The sequence below is a fragment of the Maylandia zebra genome, linkage group LG5 (genome assembly GCF_041146795.1).
Source record: "Maylandia zebra isolate NMK-2024a linkage group LG5, Mzebra_GT3a, whole genome shotgun sequence".
NCBI classification, from domain to species: Eukaryota; Metazoa; Chordata; class Actinopteri; order Cichliformes; family Cichlidae; genus Maylandia; species Maylandia zebra.
In genome coordinates this window covers 16,002,485-16,021,693 of record NC_135171.1, presented here as the reverse complement: position 1 = coordinate 16,021,693, position 19,209 = coordinate 16,002,485, and the positions used below count along the sequence as shown (strand labels likewise).

The window sequence follows — 19,209 nt, the reverse complement described above, 5'->3', positions numbered from 1 at the left end:
TGGCTGGAAGAGTTTCCTTGCCTTCCCTGCAGAGACTCTGCTGGTAATGGGTGATTGCCTACTGAAGTATATGACATTACGTCCAAGGTGGGCAAGGGGGGGAGGGAGGGAACAATAGATTGATGGAGTAGTGAGTGCAGGGGGTTGGGCATTTGTGATTAGCTTTGAGTTGATCCCTCTGGAGCAGATGGTGAATGGTGGCTTACCTAGATGCCTTGAATCCCAGGAGTTAACGGTAGCATGTGTCCATGTGGAAGGAGTAACACCGAAGTTGAGGAAGGAAGAAAGAAAGCCTCATGAGAAAAGACTTCAGGAAGACAGGTAAGGAACATTTTCTGTTAGTGACTGACTTTGTGTTCGGAAATGTCACTGTGAACAGAGAAGGGCTCCTTATCGAAGGAATTCTTGGTTAAGATTCATATACTGGTTAGTAGGTGATGATGAATACCTCATTTTCATCCATCTAGAAACTTGTATGGTATTTGTAAAACCTGTGGTGAATAGGGTGATTACTGTCCCCTTATCTGTTCTGCCTTACACTGCTGGCCCTATCAAAGACTTTATTTAAACACAAAATATTATAATAGATATAATGTGCAAATGTCTTGAGTCACCCCTCATTTCTTTATATCTAACATGTGGAAACATAAATGGAAATACGGTTTAAAAGGCAAAAACAGTTTATACAATTCTAACCAGCTTGAAAGTTAATATTTGGTATGACCACCTTTATTCTTCAATACAGCCTGAATTCTCTTCTTCAGGCTTCTTCTTTGAGTTATCTTCAGGAATAGTTCTCCAGGCCTAGAAGTGCAATCAAAGCTCTTTTTGGATGTTGTTAATATTGAGGTCAAAGCTCTGGGGAAACCAATCCATGATTAATAGTGAGCCATTTTGTGTTTTTCTTTCCAGGTATGCTTTTACTGCATTGGGAGTATGTTTGGGATCATTCTCATAATGCTTTTCAAATGGTATTGCATGGTGGATCAAAATCTGATGACACTTTTCGGCACTGATAATTCCATCAGTTTTGACAAGAGCCCGAAAGCATGACAGAGCCTCCACCATTTAAGCTGTAGGCTTGTTGTACCTCTTACAGGTAGAAATCTGTACATATTAATGATGATTTGAACCAAAAATTTACAATTGCCACTGATTTTGCTCACAGTTCTTGTATAATTTGGCACACCTCAGCCTTTTCTCCCCATCCCTGGATTCTAAATTGCTTCTTGACACCCATCCTTCCACTGTTGAGGATTCAGTGAACAGTAGGCCAACTGAAGGCCAACTGATGCGTCTCTTGAGTTCTGTGTCAGGTGGATTTAGTGGATCTTGTGTGTGTGAATGTGAGAGTGACTGAATAATGGAATTGTAAAGCGCTTTGGGTGCCTTGAAAAGCGCTATATAAATCCAATCCATTATTATTATTATTATTATCTTATCTCTTAAGAACATGACTTCCAAATAGCGTTCATCTGCTCTAGATAGTTTTTAGGCCTTCCACTTTTCCTCCACTTGTTCAATTTGTATGTTAGTGTTAAGTGGCTTAGCTCTTAAAATAATCAGGTACAAGGACTGGTTTCAGTATAAGTAAAAACAAGCCCCTGTCTAACGATCTTCAGAAAGCATGAAGAATTATTGCTAAAGACCACTTTAAATAAAAATTCCAAGAACGCCTGGCTTCGTGGAAGCAATAAATGAAGGGTGGCTCCAGACTTTTGTACAGCACTGAAGGAAGTCTGGTCTCTTATGAAGTCTAACATTAACCATCCTCCCTAGCCTGAGATCACAACTGGATGCCACATCATGTTGCAGAGCACAGCTGCCATTGCACTGCTGCTTTGCGTGCAGTCTCTGCATGGCTCCGCTCTCCCTGCCGTGTCGTCCTATGAGTTCACTGCCTATAGGATGCAACAGTACAACCTGGGACAGCATAAGTATGGTAAGTTCAGACACACCTATATATTATAAAAAAAGAAAAATGACAAATCTGTAGCATAAAATTGCTTCTAAATTTAAAGTCTTGCTTGTTTTTTGTTTGACCTTAAATGTGCCACATGATGCATATTCAAGCTTTGGTGCTGAAAGGATATTTTGAAATCAGTATGTTCCAGGAAGAGAGTTTGTCTGTGCTAAACTCAAATTATAGTTTAACCTGGGTGCTCATGAAACCACTACAAATCTGGTAACCAATTTTAGAGCATTTTATAGGAATATAGGAAAAACTGGATAATTATATAGAACCTATTCTGAGCATAAATTATGTTTCAAATTCTAAGGAAACCATTTTCAGTGTATTTTTTTTAAAATGTGCAGATTAGCTGGAAAGCCGAGGCAAGGTCTTCCAACAGGATTTTTTTTAACCTAAAAATTACAGCTGACTGAGGGAACTAATATTTCTTGACCACTGAGAGCTTGTGGTCACTGCCACTGGAAACAGATTGGTTTGCTAAAGGCTTTTTTTCTGTGTAAAAAAACAGGAAGAGGAAGCTGCGTTTAAAGTAGAGTTTCTATGTTGCCCAAGTTGGTATTTATGTATCATTTGCCTTCTCTTGTCTCGTCCGCCGAGGCTGTCGTGGAGCCATTGTTGTTGCGGAGGCACGCTCAGCAGAAGAGCCGTCGTTAACCCGCCGCTGTGTGATAATGAAGGTGGAAGACTTCACTACAGAAAAATACTCCGAGGCCCAACGACAAAATGCAGCTGCCATCCTGATCCTGCTGCCCCAAAATATCTCCAGTATCCCTCACAATGCAGTAGAGGTATTATAATACTTAAAAGCATTCATTCTGTTATTGACACATCACTCAATTACTAAGGAAATCAGAAGAAAACAGGATTATAAGGAAGATATTAAGAATCTCTTAATCAAGATTACAATTGTTTCTCTGCCCTTTGGTTGAAGTAAAGCATTTTGTCTCTCAGTCATTTATGGTGAGTGAAAGCGAGACCTTGCTTAAGGAGACCCTCATGCCAGTGTATGTGGCACCTGAGGATGAACAGCTGCTCTGCATGTATGAGGAGGTGAAACAGGCTGCAGCCACCCGGACATCATCCATTTTTGTCAGAGGTAAGTGATACAACAACGAGATACATGCAAATGCTTAATGGTGGTTGTTTGGACTAATGCCCGGGGAAAACTAAAAAGAAAGTTATGGTATGGTATTACTAACGGTTCTGGTGCATTTCTTCTTTTGTTGACAGTCCTCCGCAGTATGGTCACGGCTACAGCTTTTCAGATTTTAGTGATCAACAATGCCCCAATTAAGGCCACCACTGACAATGCTATAATCACACTGGAGGTGCGTTTGGGACCCAATAATTCCCCATAGAGGAATAAAATTGATTAGATCATCCAATATCAGTTAAATAATTTTCAATCTGCTTGCAAATGCACTTTGGTTCTGTGATATATGCCTGGGGATGTTTATTTCAGGGAGTTCTTCTAGGAGCAGTAGAGGATGCACCCACTATAGTCATCGCAGCCCACTATGACTCTTATGGGCTTGCCCCTGTGAGTCAAATCGTAAAACACCTCTAAAATTAGGTGTAAATTTTAGCAGATAGAGTATCAGACTGTGCTCGAACCATAAATGGATATGTGCTTGTGTGCATTTTACAGTGGTTGTCTTATGGAGCAGACTCAAATGCCGGTGGTGTCACAATCCTAATTGAGTTGGCCCGTCTCTTCCAAAAACTCTACAGTAGTCCCAGAACCAGACCACAGTAAGTTCCAATTCATTGTAAGATTACAAAGCAAAGGCAAAGTTAATAAATGTCTCTACAAAGCAGATGAACACGCAGCAATTCCAATGAATTTTCCCGCTGTGCCTGTCTTTGAACAAGATAATATGCTGCTGGATAAAGATACTGTATTCTGTATGGAGGAAGTATACACTGAAAAGTAAAACAGGAAAGGAAAATTAGGGCCTCGTTACTCACTACTCAGGGACCACACCTATCTTCAAACTTAGCTTTCATTGTAACCTCAGCTGGACTGTGAAAGCTTTTGTAATTGCATGGCTCTAATGATGTTGCTTTGAGTGACTGATAGTGATCGGAAATACCCTTGAGGAAAACTAACAGCCAGTGCAGGTCAGTTATAGTTAATAAGTTAAGCTGTTGAATAATTATGTTTTTTTTGTGTGTGTATGTGTGTGTTTTAGATTTAATTTAATGTTCTCCTTGACCGGAGGAGGAAAATACAATTTCCTTGGAACAAAGAGGTGGATTGAAGAGAATTTGGACCACGCTGGTGAGTTTTCAGCTTTGCCACTCACTGAACATGAGTGGGCTGTGTGCTGTATGTGCTAATGTGAATTAAAACACAAAATGTCAGGTTTTTAAAGCTAAATATTTTCCATCCAGAGTCCAGCCTTCTCCATGACAATGTGGCATTTGTCCTGTGCTTGGATACACTGGCCAACGGCGATGAGCTGTACATGCACGTCTCCCGCCCTCCTAAACCCGACACGCCAATGCAGTCTTTCATCCAACAACTGGAGGAGGTAACCAGCGGAGCTGTTTCTACACGTGCAAGAAAAGCAACCAGATCTCATCAGTCTTAGTCATTTGTGCAAATATCTTATTTAATTGCCCTCCAGGTGGTTTCCTCCAGATTTCCCTGGGTGAAGGTGGGGTTGGTTCATAAAAAGATCAATCTTGTGGAGTCTACTGTAGCCTGGGAGCATGAGCGCTACAGCCTACGCAGGATCCTGGGCTTCACTCTGTCTCATCTGGAAGATCCTAAATCTGAACTTCGTGGCTCTATGCTAGACACCATGCAAGTTTTGTTTATGGATATTATTATTAGTAGTATTTGAGAGCATTGAGGCCCAGGTTGTTTGTCCCTGTACACCACAATAGTGTATTTTAAGTAAAAGAATTAATGTGTGAATAAAGTCAGCTTTTCAGCTTTTACAAAAGGTTTACACCGACAGACATTTATTTATATATCCAGTCCTTCAGTTTCAGAGGCTCAAAATTAATTAGACAATACACTGACAAGCAGTCTCATAGCCAGCTGAGGACTGTTCCCTTGCATTTCATGACTAATGAAGCAGATATAATATCTCAGTTTGACTCAAAGCGTTCAATTTGTTTTATAGTGTTTCACTGTAATTTTTAATATAAGACTCAGAGCGATATCAGTGGAGGTGAGGGGAGCCATCATTAGGCTGAAAAATTCAGAACTAACTATCATAGAGAGAACGCAAGTATATTCTTAAAAAGGCGTGGGTCTGTGGTTTGGTTAGACCAAAAAAGGCAGCTAAAGTACATGATCACAGAATTATTTCCATGGTTAAGACAACTTCACAATATCTAACCAAGTCAAGAACCCTTTTGAGGAGATAGATCATGGATCAATCTACAATCTAAAGAAGCCTTTGGGATGGAAGTACAGAGGGTGAAAATCATTGGTTAAAATAAAGAAAAGGGAGGCCAGATTACTCTTTGTCAGAAAACATCTGAAACATCTGAGCCTACCCAGTTGTGTGGGAAAAAAGTCTTTTGACAGATGAATGAAAGTCGAACTTGTCCCAGAATTATGGGAAGAGAGAAGTGCAGAGATGGATAGAAACAGCTCGTAATCTGAAGCATCTGTTAAACATTGTGGAGTCAATGTTATAGCATAGGCACGTGTGGGAGACGTTGGGACTGGGTCACTATTGTTTATTGATGATGTGACTGCTTATGTAAGCAGCAGGATGAATTTGGAAGTGTACAGGGCTATACTCTCTACTTAGATTCAGCCAAATGCTGCAAAACTCATTGTTCACAGTTCAGCTAGGCAGATTTTTATCATGTAAAACCCTCTGAATCAACGTTGAAAGCCTGCACTTCAAACACGTCTTGATTGTTTGATTTAAAATCCACCGCGGTGGTGTACGTAAGCAAAAATACAAAACTGTGTTTTTGTCCAACAGATTGTTGAGTCAAGTGTATTTTCACAGGGCATTAAAAGATATTTACTCATGTGACTATCACCTCTAGGTCAAAAGTGGATTTCCGGAAACTTAAGCGAAATGGCATCATCATAGCAGAAGCGCTGGCCCGCTACATGTACAATCTCTCTGACAAGGTGACTGAATGCATGAAAACACAGCATACTGAAAATATAATAAAAAAATTTCATTACGTCAGCATTGCTTTAAAATAGCCATGTTAATGTGTCATAACTGTGTGTTTATTTTTCACAAGGGTTCACCAAAGGATGTGCAAGTTTTCAAGGGCCAGCTGGTAAGTTCCCAGTTATTTTGATTGGTATGTACAGAGAAGTGCTGACCTCTGGTGTTAGTTTAGAGACATGACACAGTGTTTGAGTCTTTCAGCAGCTTATTCCTCATGATCATCTGAAGGTTAGGGATGGATCACTGAGGTTATTTATTCAAACATGTTTTAATGTCATTTCTTAAAGATTTATATCTACATGTAACTGAAAAAGTCTAAACAGAGTCTATTTTTTAAATCATAAGAACTGATGCATGCAGAGTAGAAGCTGAGTTTTGTGTGATTTCTTTTTTCCCCTCTGCAAAACCCACATCCAAATCTGTAATTCAGGACATTCAGGACAGTCGTATCTCCAGTTTGATGTCCTTCCTGACATCAGTCCCTCGGGCTACTCAGCTGCTGGATAAGGAACCCAGTCATATCTTGCTGGTCAACTCACTGGAGCACGAATTCAAGCGCTATCTGCAGCAAGTCCACAGACACACCTTCCGACAGGACAAGAGGTAAAAAAATACAGCTATCTGAGTAGAAAGAACATCTTTTCAATCCAATCGGTCATACCACGACAACAATAATAATGATCAACAACATTTCTTCCTGCAGGGATCCTGATATTACCTTCTTTGATCAAATGAGCCAACCAATAGTCATGTACAGGTAGATATTGGTATTATTATATCTGTTTTTAAATTTTAGTGTATATGTTAAATTTAATAAGCCATTAAAACTCTAATGTGCATTTTTTAATTCAGAGTGAAGCCTGCAGCCTTTGATCTGTTCCTGGGAGGCTGCATTGCTGCTTACCTGGGTATTGTTTACTACGCAATCCAGGTGTGTTAATGCACTCTTTGACGTCCATATTATATTATCTAATCATACTGTATTCCATATTTCCATGTAACTGCACTGTTTACAAGGAACTGTAGACAGTGCAGCTACAGCACTGTTTATTCGTCATTCTGCGTAGTCTAAAAGCACTACCAGTTTAAAATAACCTATTCTTTCTCTTTTAACAGAATTTCGGTTTTCTCTACACAAAACTAAAAGCAGCAGTTAAAACTAAGCACCACTGAATCCACTACGACTACGACCACCGACTCCATGACAAGCGCTTTGAAGTCAGCTCTGCACATGTTGGACATTTGCCGGGTGTGCAGCAGGAAGCCTCTTTGCATGATCACATGCATCTCATATAAAGTGGGAATTTACTTTGAAATGTAAATTTTTTGTTTGTTTGTTTGTTTTTTAAAAAAAAAGATGTTTGTACCTTTCATTACACTTGAAGTCACTTAACTGTGAAAATTACTTACATTAACAGGCTCCGAGTGTGCCGTTTGAAACAAAATGAAACGAAATAAAGAAGTTGTTTCAAGCTGTATGAAAACTGTATCAAAGCTGGGAACGCACAGCCCTGGATCTGATTTGAGCTCCTGTGAAGGACACTCCTGCCAGATCATTACTATGATTCCCCATATCCTCTGCTCTGCATCTGTTCGCGTGGATTTGACTGGGCTTAACATGGCTGTCAAGCGAGGCCCCAACCGCTTCACTAGATGAACAGCCAGTTCCTGTCACAGATAAGTCAGTGAGAGCGCTGGAGACACAAAGGCACCCTACAGCGCTTGGTAAATTATTAATGCTTATGTGGCAAGCTGACAGTGAACAGAGGTGACACTGGGTGGTGGTGGTTGTGGTGGTGGTGAAGATTTTTAGAAGCCCCATTTCTCTGCTGTTTCACTCCTTTTCTGCTGATCTGATAGCGCTGAGTTTATTTTAACTACGAGGCAGCCGAACGGCCAGAAGTGTTGGAGATTGGTGTTGGCTTATTTGTAAAGGCCCCTGGGAGGGAAATAGGTCATGGGCTGTGACCCCAGGTATGTGTGTCTCTGCAGGGGGCTTGCAGCTAAGGAGGATTAGTGGCCGAGTGCTCAGGTAGCACAAAGAGTTTTTCTGCTTCAGCAAGGATGCCCTTAATCTGCTTTCCTTCCAACAGAGTACATTAATCAGAATAGCTCCAGGTTAAACAAAAAGTTTTATCAGTTTGGAGGTTGACAGGGTTTCATGCAGAATTTATAACTACTGATGCAAGAGAAATGTCATGTTGTTATATAAATATAGAATAAATAATATATAAATATGACAGTGAAATAGGTGGTATTCACACTCCAGGAATAATAAACCCCCATAAATATTAGACAATATTTCCAAACAAACAAACACACAGACAAAGGTAATACAAAGAGGAGGTACACTGTTTTCGGGGAAGGGGTGGAGTTAGCAGGTGTCAGGGGGAGGTGAGTGATGCTGCATGCTCCATTCAGGCAGGCTGATCTGGATGTAAGCCGTGGAAAAGTAAGTAAGGCAGTCAGTGAAGATGGTTCCCCAACTATACATCACAGTGTACAATGAACAGTTCAGATCTCCAGGCACAGTGAAAAGAGCTCAACTTCGACCAACCTCTGCCCACCGTAGGAACAACCCTCAGCCCCGGGCGGTAAGACACACAGCTTTCAATACTGCCTACGTGATCTGTGTGAATGAAAGGCCGGAGTGACTGTTGGAAATTTTGGAATTTCTATATTCTTTTTTTCAAATTTGTCTCCAAAATTAGAAGTTATACTATATCACCCTGGGTGATTCAGAAAATATGAAAAATATAGCTCATTTCAGGCAGACAGGATTATCTGAGGCAATTATACCTACTGCTCTATGCATTGTATTTTGTTTGGCTATATTAAAAAAAAGTGTCCTACTAATTGACTGGTTGGGCACATTTTTCTGTGAATCATAACAGCTGTATCCTACTATTATGCAGGAATTTCTCCGTGCTTATTTATTCATGCAAGGATGAATAGAGTTAAGAAAATTTACATGTATGTGTCCCATTTGTTCTTTGCCTCCCAAGGACTTTCTGTTTCCCAGGAGCCTTCAGTCAAACAATAGGTCAACCCATGCACTTCTTCATCCCTTGCCCCCTGTGGACTTCAGCCGCCCTCTTTTCCCCCCTGTCAGACATTTTTCATTTCACGGTCCTGTTGCAACTTGTTCTGACAGCTATCTAAATACAACCGACAAAACACAACACATGCCCCCTGTCAACCCATCAACAGTACAAGCCATGCCCTCTGCTGATAAACTGCAGAAACTACAACTGACCGAGCCTTCCCCGAGCACTGACATCCACCTCAGCACTGCTTTGAAGAGCCCACAAAGGTAAATATATTCTGTATATTCCATCAACAGACCAGAGATAAATACTCAGTGATTTAGAGTGATTCTCTTTGCAGCAGACTTGGTTATCAAAAGCATGTTCATCCACATTCAACACAGCAGCTCAGGTAGGCAAATAACCTTTGGCCTGTTCTTATGGTCTCAGGGCTGATGAACATTATTGATTTATAACCTAGTAATTCTATTAAAAAACTTTTTTTTTCTTCTTTCGAACAGGCAAAATACAGCTGCTCCGCTTCAAACAAGAGCCCAAACTCCTGCAGCTCCTTGCAGCTTTGTACAGACAAAATACCAGAGGTGCTGTTCTAACAGCAGCCGGGATAACAGGTGATTATTTAGTCGAATGTGATATATTGAAATATATCCCCATTTTTGTTTTGGTGCATTTAATAATAGCTGCTGATAGTCCTTTTTCTCTCTTTTGGTTCCTCAGCAGTGGTTGCTACAGCTGTTTCCATGTGGTGAAGCCCTACCAAGCTGGACACTACATCATACACCCAGAGTTTGTGTCTGAAAGCCTTTATTAGGATTATTAGAGCTCTGGTTTCCAAGATCCACGGAGAGCCTGAGGCTACTCTCCAGCAATTGTTAACTTTTCCTTAATTCTCTGTTAATTAACCCAGTGAGACAAGGTGTAAGAGTGAATCATGTAGAGTGTACAAGCGCAGCTGTTATCTCATTGTGTAATGCAAGGAAACTTTTGCAGTTAAGTGCTCAATCGGTACCAAAGATCTTCTCATGGGATGATTTTGAAGATCAAATGAGGCTCTGAGGCCCTAAGGTGCTGTACGTGAGTTTTTGTAATTTTAATCTTCTGAGGAAAACGTGTGTCAATTAAAAGGGAATCAGTACAATGATACAGTATGATGCCGTCTTCAACTACCAGAGCAAATGCAGTGAAAGAGTGTCACTATCGATGCAAATAAAGGAAGCATTACCCTCACTTTGCTAAGGATCAACTCCTCACTTCTGTATACACTGCACTTTTTTGGTGACTTTTAGGTTCATCGGGTTCTTTGTGAAGTATTGCGTAATTTGCATGCAACACTGTCACATGCGCAGCAGAATGAGAAAACACAGAGCGCTGCTTTTCTGCTGAACTACATTTCCCAGGCGTTTATGGACGTGTGCAGGGCGGAGACCCAGCAGCACGCTTTGATTCCTTTCACGGGCTGTTTGTGTGAACAGAAGCAAACAAGTTGTACTTTGAGTCGACGGGGGGACTGCTGCTGATCGGTAGGCAAAAAAACCCACAAAAATAAACTATAAATGTAATTTAAAATCTAACAAACCGAAGAGAAAAGGGCAACAAGTGTGAGCGAAAATTATAGTGCACATGGATTACGTGTTATTTTTCTTCTTTCTCGTACCACCTACTAAGGCGATAAAACCAACGACTGGTCTCTATACATCGACAGACACAGACATGCTTAGAAATGCGCTGTTGTTGTCTGTAGTGCACGATTTATGCAGTTAATAAGAGACAGATATATAAGCAAAAACTCCACAGCACACAACAGTCAATTTTGCACACACGCACGAGCTTAGATTTAGACTGATGGAGGGTTTCTTTCTCACACGGCTGCTCTGATTTGATCAGCACTTCACTGTTTGTTTTTCCTCCATGTGATGGTAGATAGTGAATCAGCTGAAATGGTACATATGAGCCCTCTTGATAATACCTTAAACAAAAAAAATGCAGTGTAAAGCTTTTAGAAGAAGAACATGCTGTACTTGAAAACTTTGAGTTTGTTTGTGAGAAGCCGTTGAAACTGGAGCAGAAAGGATTGGCCACATTTTTATTTTTATTTTTTAAATTTTAGCTCCATAAAACTAAGCAAAAATCATTTGGTCTACACACACGTGCATATTTGTAAGAAATGGAAAGATGTCACTGTGGCCTCTTGCACAGTTTTCCAGGATTGTGTGGATGAAACAATTAGGTACTTCTTGGTGGAAAAAACCTATTAATGTTGACCAAAGTGTTGGTTTCAGCCTGATATGATCAATATCAAATCACAAACTGTCATAGGTTAACTTCTTAAACCCACCCTTGTAGTTTTCCATTACAATAAAGAAGAAATAACTCCTAGAAATGGTAAATGATCTTCTGACTTTCTTGGTAAATTTCCTAACTGGGTCCAGCAGCTTGATTGAATCTCAGAGCTACCAGCAGTTAGTTCTCTGTTAATTAATGATAGGCTTATGTTATCACTACTGCTGTTGGGGGAAATCTATACCAGGGCTGGTTGAACACAGAATCAGTCAATTAGATTGCTAATTAATAGCCAGCATTTGTTTATTATCGACCCCTGCTGCCAGGGCAGAGCATGAGCATCAAGTGTAGTTAGGACTAGTGAGCATGTAGCTGAGTTGGAGAGGACTGAACTCCGCTAGATCGGCTGTGCATTCTTATCAGATCTCCTCTGATTAGTTAAAGCCACAATAACTAACATCAGCCATTAATTAGTTTACCCATAAGAGTTTCTGCCTTCCCTTCGCTGGGAGGTGCACTACAAATGGATCTCTGTCTGTTTTCTTTTTGTTAGACTTGTTTACTCTGCTGTCAAACTTGCACCGAATGATGTGTGGGTTACTTGGAGTTTTGGTTTGTTGGGCTTGATAGAACACAATGTTTAGTATTCTTTACTTTCCTTCCTGACATTGGCAGAGGTTTAAGGCCCAAATCCCCTTTTCTGCTTCTGTGCCTCCTTACATACAAATGAGTATTCTTTCAATTTTGATCTCATAGGTTAGAATTACTGTTGGGAACATCTACTTATTTTTTTTATGGGTAATTGGCAGTAGATTTGTTTGGTTAAATCTCAAACACATCTTTAAAGTTTACATTCTGACAGCCTAATACCTTTAAGTGCTGTGAAATCACTTTGTTCAGCAATGCAGAGCATGTAAGACAACCCAGGAAATGTAGTGGAGGCTTTGAACTGACAGGGAAACAAGAAGGACTGAGAGCACCGATGGGGCTGGGGTTGTTTTCCTGGAGGTCCTTTGATAGTTTCATTGGTATATTCTGACTGTTTGCTACTGAAAGAAACATGAATGCACTAAAACACCTGCACATTTTTCTTATAAAGAATCAAAATAGTAATTGAAGTTTGATTTCCTCAAAATACTGTGTTAATATGAAATCTACAAATATTGCATCGTCACCAATTTTTTATTTTTTTTAAAAGACTGGTATATCGTTGTCATGGCAGGAAGAAAAACAGATGTGACAAGCTTCCAAGTGTCAAACAGAAGAGGTTTCCTGTAAAACATATTGATGATCTGTGGAAAAGCTACTTTGGGATTTGCACATTGAACAGCAGAAACATGTACCAAGTGGTGCCAGGTGGAGCGGGAGGCACAATTACAGATGTTATCCCTAAGCAGAAACTCAGCAAGGACACTCGACCCTTAGTTGGAGCTGGAGTAATCGGGCTAGTGCTGGTGATTGCAGCTGTGACTGCGTGGTGTTACTACATAGCCTCTTTACGCAAAGCGGAACTGCTTAAGACTGAGCTGCTGGATCTGAATAAAGATGGCTACATCATCCGAAACCAGGGAGGGTCTATCGTTTTCAGAATGGATTTCAGGTTGGTATTTCAATTTATTTTATTTATTTTTTTGCTATTTAAGTTTCCATATACAGAAAAAATGAGACCTTTAAATATACAAATCCATTATTTTAAATATGTGCTGAACTTTTTGTCATTTAACAGAAATGTGAGATTTGTGTAAAGAGATAATGCTTATAGTTATTTTTGAATCTTGACAGGTCAGGGACCCTTGATTTAGACTCCTGCTCTAAAGAAGGTGAGATTCTGAGCTGCGTCCGCACCACAGACAGAAAACTGATTTTTTTCATTGAGACAGTACGGCCCAAGGATACTGTCCAATGCTACCGTGTGCGCTGGGAGGAAGTGGTTCCTGATATTCCCGTAGAGCATGCAATGACATACAAGTTTGCACACTGGTATGGAGGCGCAGTGTCAGCAGTTCAACACTGGCCTATTTCTATTTCTGGCCAACAGGCTCCAAAACCATTTGTTACTAGTGACATCTACTCGAATCGTGATGAGTTTGGTGGAATTTTAGAGAGTTACTGGATTTCATCTAATGCCACTGCCATCAAGATCAATAACTCTGTGCCCTTCCATTTGGGTTGGAATGACACAGAGAAGACCATGTACTTCCAAGCACGGTATAATGATAGTTCCTTTAAGCCAAACCCAGGGGAGATGCCATGTGCGGAACTTAGCTACAGAGTTTGTGTGGGATCGGATGTAACATCCATACACAAGTACATGGTCCGCAGATACTTCAACAAGCCAAACAAAGTGCCTGCCGAAGTTATGTTTCGCCATCCCAGTTGGTCAACATGGGCATTACATAAAACTGACATTGACCAAGAAAAGCTTTTGACATATGCTGCGAACATTCGCAAGTATAACTTCAATTGTAGCCAAATGGAACTGGATGATGGCTATTCCCGCCACTATGGGGACTTTGAGTTTGACCCAGTTAAGTTCCCCAATGCCTCTGCTATGTTTCATAAGCTGAAGTCAGATGATTTTATGGTGTCTCTCTGGATTCACCCTTTTGTTAATCATGATTCAGAAAACTTCCATACCTGTGTGGAGAGGGGATTGTTTGTCCGAGAACCTACAGGCCAACTGTCAGCCTTAGTGCGTTGGTGGAATGGCATTGGTGGCATCTTGGATTTCACAAACCCTGAAACCCGTGATTGGTTTGCCTCCCAGTTACGTTCACTGCGATCCAGGTATGGGGTGTCCTCTTTTAAATTTGAGGCAGGAGAGGCTAACTACTTACCATGGAAATTTAAGACTTTGGAATCCATTCGGGACCCGAGTATTTTCACAAGACGTTACACAGAAATGGCAAGCCTGTACAATGACAGAGCTGAGGCGCGCAGTGGTTACCAGTCCCAGAACATATCCTGCTTTTTCAGACCAATTGACAGAGACTCAGTTTGGGGGTATGAGTTGGGTCTCAAATCTGTTATTCCTGCAGTGCTTACCATCAGCATTCTGGGCTACCAGTTCATTTTACCAGATATGATTGGAGGGAATGCGCATGTGAACCGCACATATGGAAATCGTGGATTACCTGACCGAGAACTTTATATCCGCTGGTTGGAGCTGTCAGCCTTCATGCCCTCTATGCAGTTTTCTATTCCACCGTGGGAGTACGGCGATGATGTAGTTGAAATTGCTCGGAAATACACCGCCCTCCATGAAAGTCTTGTGGCACCAAGGGTCCTGGAGCTGGCCAGCGAGGTGCTGAGCACTGGGGACCCAATCATACGACCAGTGTGGTGGATTGCCACAGGTGATGAGACAGCCTATAAAATTGACTCCCAGTTCCTGATTGGGGATGACCTCATGGTAGCCCCAGTTTTAGAGCCTGGAAAGCAAGAGAGAGACATCTACCTCCCAGCTGGCCATTGGAGAAGCTACAAGGGGGAGAGATTTGATATCAAGGAACCATTGCACCTCACAGACTATCCTGTAGACCTGGATGAAATTGCCTATTTTCTTTGGGTGTAGCAGGAGGTAAATAACAGTCTTGATTATTTTACGCTCCGATTTGCTTGTGGGACAAGCTTCACAAGTCCTTTTATTGATGGATGGGTGGATGGATGTTATATGGACAGATTTGTGGGGGAAAAAATGTTTTTTTTTTTTTTTTTTTTTTTATAGAAATTAAAATTTTAACAGCACATTACTTTACAAATGTGAACATTGTCACTCAAAAACATTTAAAATCTCATCATCACTGATTTTTTTTCTCCCCAATTTGATTTAAACTAATAATTACAACATTGTCTTTAGTATTTTATGGTATAATGAATCATAGCTTAGTGTGATTTAAACTGAAATCGTATAACTTCTGGTGTCTGGTAGAATTAATCTTGTAAATGGTAAAATGTGATAGACACCGATCTTTTATGTTTGTATGCTTGCAATATTAGCCAACAATGGCCACCATAAGCTACTTGTCTTACCAGATCTAGCAAGACTAATGTGCCAAACCACTTATTATTTTACAGTAACGAAGGTATGTTTTAAAACTCATTAGTTAAGCATATTTTTGTGTGTCTGTAAGATTTTTAAAACTATCTGTGCTGCTTTAAGCCACATACTTGAGACATTTGTTAAAAAGGGGATTTACTAACTGTGAAAGAAGTTAAGCTTAATTGCCAGTGAATGCTATAAAGTTGTTATTTGAGCCTCGCAGCACTTTGAATTTCAGCTTAAGCCAAACAGACTGTGGTGGGAGGACGACTGAAGGGGTGTCGTTATTGGATACTTCTCAGGAAGTTATCTTTAATGCTTCATTCATTAGAATCAGTGCTTGAGGTTTAATCATTACAAAGTGCACAGCTCTCACTAATGCAACACCGAGTCATGTAACTACTCTTAGACAAGAACGAGACTCCTTTTTATTAAGCTTTGAATGTTGTCCTTTCTGACTCAGGTAATGGTTTTCTCAGGCCGTCTGAAGTATCTCGCAGTTCTTTTAATGATCTTGGCTAAGCTTGTATGCAGCTAAAAAGGCAGTAATACTTTCATGTCTTATGCAGTGTTTGCCACGTCCAAAATAATAAGCAGTTCTGTAGCATTTTTTTGGTATAATTTAAAAAAATGAAAATGATAGGTGTTGTAAATTTAGTGTAATTTAATAATCACTTGTAATGCTACAATGATTTTATTTGTAATCTTGGTTTGTTTGATTAATTAAACGGCAGTGATGTGCCTGTTATTAATAACTATTTGCAAAGTGATTATTCGATTTTTTTTTTAAATGCATTTATCACAGCCCTATTTTAAAAGAAATGTCAATACAGAGTAAAGAGAATAAAAGAAGAGAATATTACTATTTGCTAATTACTTCAGGCCCATATTTAATTGGAGGTGGTAGAATGACACTTCTTTAAACTAACTGGACCAAAAACATTGTTATTGTATCAGTTAATGCACATTATCTCTGCTATTCAAGGAAGAAAAAAAAAATATTAAGCAAGATCCACACACATCACTACTTTTTTTCATTTAAAATGAATGAAGACAAGTGAAACCTGTCCTGTGTTCTTGCCAGTCAAAATTGTACTCATTTACCTATTAGCAGGGCACAGTTTAAATGACATTTTACTCAATGCTGAACACTGCACACAGTTTTCTGGGCAATGTATGGCTTTTATTTTTATTTTATTAATATTATTTTAAGGGAAGGCCTTGGCTATTTCAGTAAGATCATGGAGAGTCCTGGTGCTAAACTGGCCTGCCTATACTGGAGACCAAGGTTTTGAGCAGCTGAAATTATGTGTCAGGGGAAAACAAAGACAAAACATTTTGCTTTTAATTTGCATCATCATTTGGTCTTCTGAGTTCAAGAACCGGGGTTGATAAAAGAAGTTGCTTAAAACTATTGCTCAACTGTTAATTAATTAAAAACAAACAAACAATGTATACAACTCACAAGGTGCAATTTTATATAAATGTATCTTGCAGTTATATAAATATTACACAACATCTGAACTTTTCTGGAAATGGGAATGTATTGATTGTGAGGTAATATTTGTGATGTGTAAATGGGTTGAAGTGTAATGTTAATGTTGCAGAACACGATGTCTTTGCTCCTCAGGCTTTTCTATCATTTTTTTCACTATGTAGCTACAAATGTCCATTTATTTATTTTTTTTCCCCCCAACACCGTTATAGATCAAAGTACAGTATGTAATATCATGTATGCTATTATCAAGAGGTGCAACAGATATTGATCTTCTCGTCAAACTAGAATACGTTAAGTAACATATTCCTCTGACTGGCATATCAAAGGCTATCCAAGAACCCAACCTTGTTATTGGTTTTGTCTGTTTCATTGTTATTTGTTTTAAATTTTGACTTAAATTCAAAATCCTTTTAAAATTGAATAAATGGATAAATCAACTTTAATGATGTCCCTTTTTGACTTCCTGTGGATTAATTTAAATATTCTCATGGTTTCTGTTTTTGACCTATTGTGGGTTCATGCTGAACTTTTGCCATTTGAAATGTAGCTTCTATGTTGACATCCACTGAATTTTGTTTTTGCCTTTTGACATCACAGCTGTTCTACCTATTTATAGCTGTTCTCACTTAGCATCTGGGCCAAGCCAATCTCTAAGGCTATTTCAGTCTAAGACCACCTTGCCACATAACAAGACTGAAAGCTGAATCTTTGACTGAAGGTTTCTTCTTCCCCAATGTGAAAGGGCAGCATATCCAATGCCAGTTTGTATGAATGTACAGCACTGTGTAAAAGTCTTGAGCCATCCCTCATTTATTTATATTTTGCTTCCAAGGAGTCAGACTTGGTTTCAGTCCAGTCCTTGTGACTGTTTTTCACTGGAATATATTTTTGTTTGTTAAGCCACTTGATTCTTATAATTCTGACTTATAATCATTCAAGCACAATAAAAGCACATAACTCAAGGGATGCACCAGTGTTCACTACACAGACAACTTGGCACGAACCGAAAAACAAAACCTTTTTCTAAATTGTATCTTTAGGCACTTTGTTGCTACAGCTTGTTGCAGAAAAACAGAATTTGTTGAATGTATGAAAAATGCCAAAGATAACACAGGCTGACAGGCATAAAATACATTTTTTGCAACAAGAAAAAAAGAAGCAACTGGCCTAAAAAATTACAGCAGAGTGTCTAAAAATCATGTTCTTAAGAAATGGGAAAAGAATCCAGACCTTACACACAACATGAGATGCATCTGGCCTTTCAATTGATCCATCTACTTTTTTCTGAAGGCTCATCAGAAATGGTCTCAGTTTAAGGGGGGTTGTCAAGAACCCATCCTTAAGCAAGTGGAACACAGAGAAAAGGCCGAGGCATGGTAAATTACACAAAAACTGGGATGAAAACCAGGGGCAGCGAGTCTGATGCACTGATGGATCACAATATGAAATTTTCAGTTCAAATTGTCAGTATGTATGGAGTAGGTCAGAAGATGTACAGCAGTTAGTGTCTGCAGAGCAACAACAGAACAACTGCTCTGTCATGGTTTTGGACTGCAGTTCATCCAGTGGTCTCAGGATCTTGGCAAAACTGATGCAGAAAAGCACTGCCAGATTTTGATCCACCATGCAACACCATCTGGAAGGTATCGAATTGGCAGCAGCTAAAAACTTGACAATGATCCCAAACACACTGACAGTACAGTAAAAGCATACCTGGATAGATAAATTGTCCTCCCTAGAGCCCAAACATCAACATTTTGACGCAGTGTGGAATAATTTTGACATAAAACAGAACAAAAGGCAGCCGACATCCAAAGAAGAGCTTTGAATGTCCTTCGAGAAGTATGGAGAACTATTTCTGAAGACTGCTTACCAGAAAGTTTAGCTGAAAGAATTCAGGCTGTGTTGAAGAAAGGTGGTGCAAACTTGCACATTAATGCTTTAAAGAATCCAGGCTTGTCATATTTTGTGCTTGAAGACCTTTTGCATGAAAAAAAAAATCAATATTAAATTGTTAGATATGCCTGACAGTTGTTTTTAATCCCCCAACAATGCCCGTCTGACTTTTTACACACAAAATAAATAAAATCTTAAGGATACAAGCATGGAAGAAAAATAATGTGAAATTTAGGTCAGTAAGCTGACCATGCAATCAGCAAGCCAGTAACAACCTATAACCTCTTTTAAGTCTGCAATACATGAAAACTAATGTG

At 39.7% G+C, this 19,209-nt stretch overlaps 1 protein-coding gene across 7 annotated transcripts; it reads left to right on the top strand.

Moving 5' to 3' along the window:
• The first annotated feature begins 211 nt into the window (after nt 1–211).
• Nucleotides 212–17,439, top strand: zgc:109965 (Nicalin-1-like). Of its 7 annotated transcripts, XM_004545217.5 has the most exons (19): nt 212–321; nt 1,780–1,942; nt 2,570–2,760; nt 2,924–3,068; nt 3,203–3,300; nt 3,435–3,512; nt 3,621–3,724; nt 4,165–4,253; nt 4,367–4,506; nt 4,603–4,781; nt 5,993–6,080; nt 6,200–6,238; nt 6,560–6,732; nt 6,833–6,886; nt 6,982–7,060; nt 7,246–9,442; nt 9,520–9,567; nt 9,677–9,787; nt 9,894–10,403. In XM_004545217.5, the coding sequence occupies exons 2-16, from the start codon at nt 1,807–1,809 to the stop codon at nt 7,300–7,302; spliced, it is 1,650 nt and encodes a 549-aa protein (XP_004545274.1). In that variant the 5' UTR covers nt 212–321; nt 1,780–1,806; the 3' UTR covers nt 7,303–9,442; nt 9,520–9,567; nt 9,677–9,787; nt 9,894–10,403. The 7 variants fall into 7 exon arrangements, with proteins under 7 accessions (XP_004545274.1, XP_076739978.1, XP_076739973.1 ...); XM_076883863.1 differs by lacking the exons at nt 212–321; nt 1,780–1,942; nt 2,570–2,760; ... (10 more) ...; nt 6,833–6,886; nt 6,982–7,060 and adding exons at nt 12,679–13,056; nt 13,239–17,439 and having other exon boundaries at nt 7,303–7,446; nt 7,548–9,442; nt 9,894–10,696; XM_076883858.1 differs by lacking the exons at nt 212–321; nt 1,780–1,942; nt 2,570–2,760; ... (10 more) ...; nt 6,833–6,886; nt 6,982–7,060 and adding exons at nt 12,679–13,056; nt 13,239–17,439 and having other exon boundaries at nt 7,303–8,723; nt 9,135–9,442; nt 9,894–10,696.
• The last annotated feature ends 1,770 nt before the right edge of the window (nt 17,440–19,209 follow it).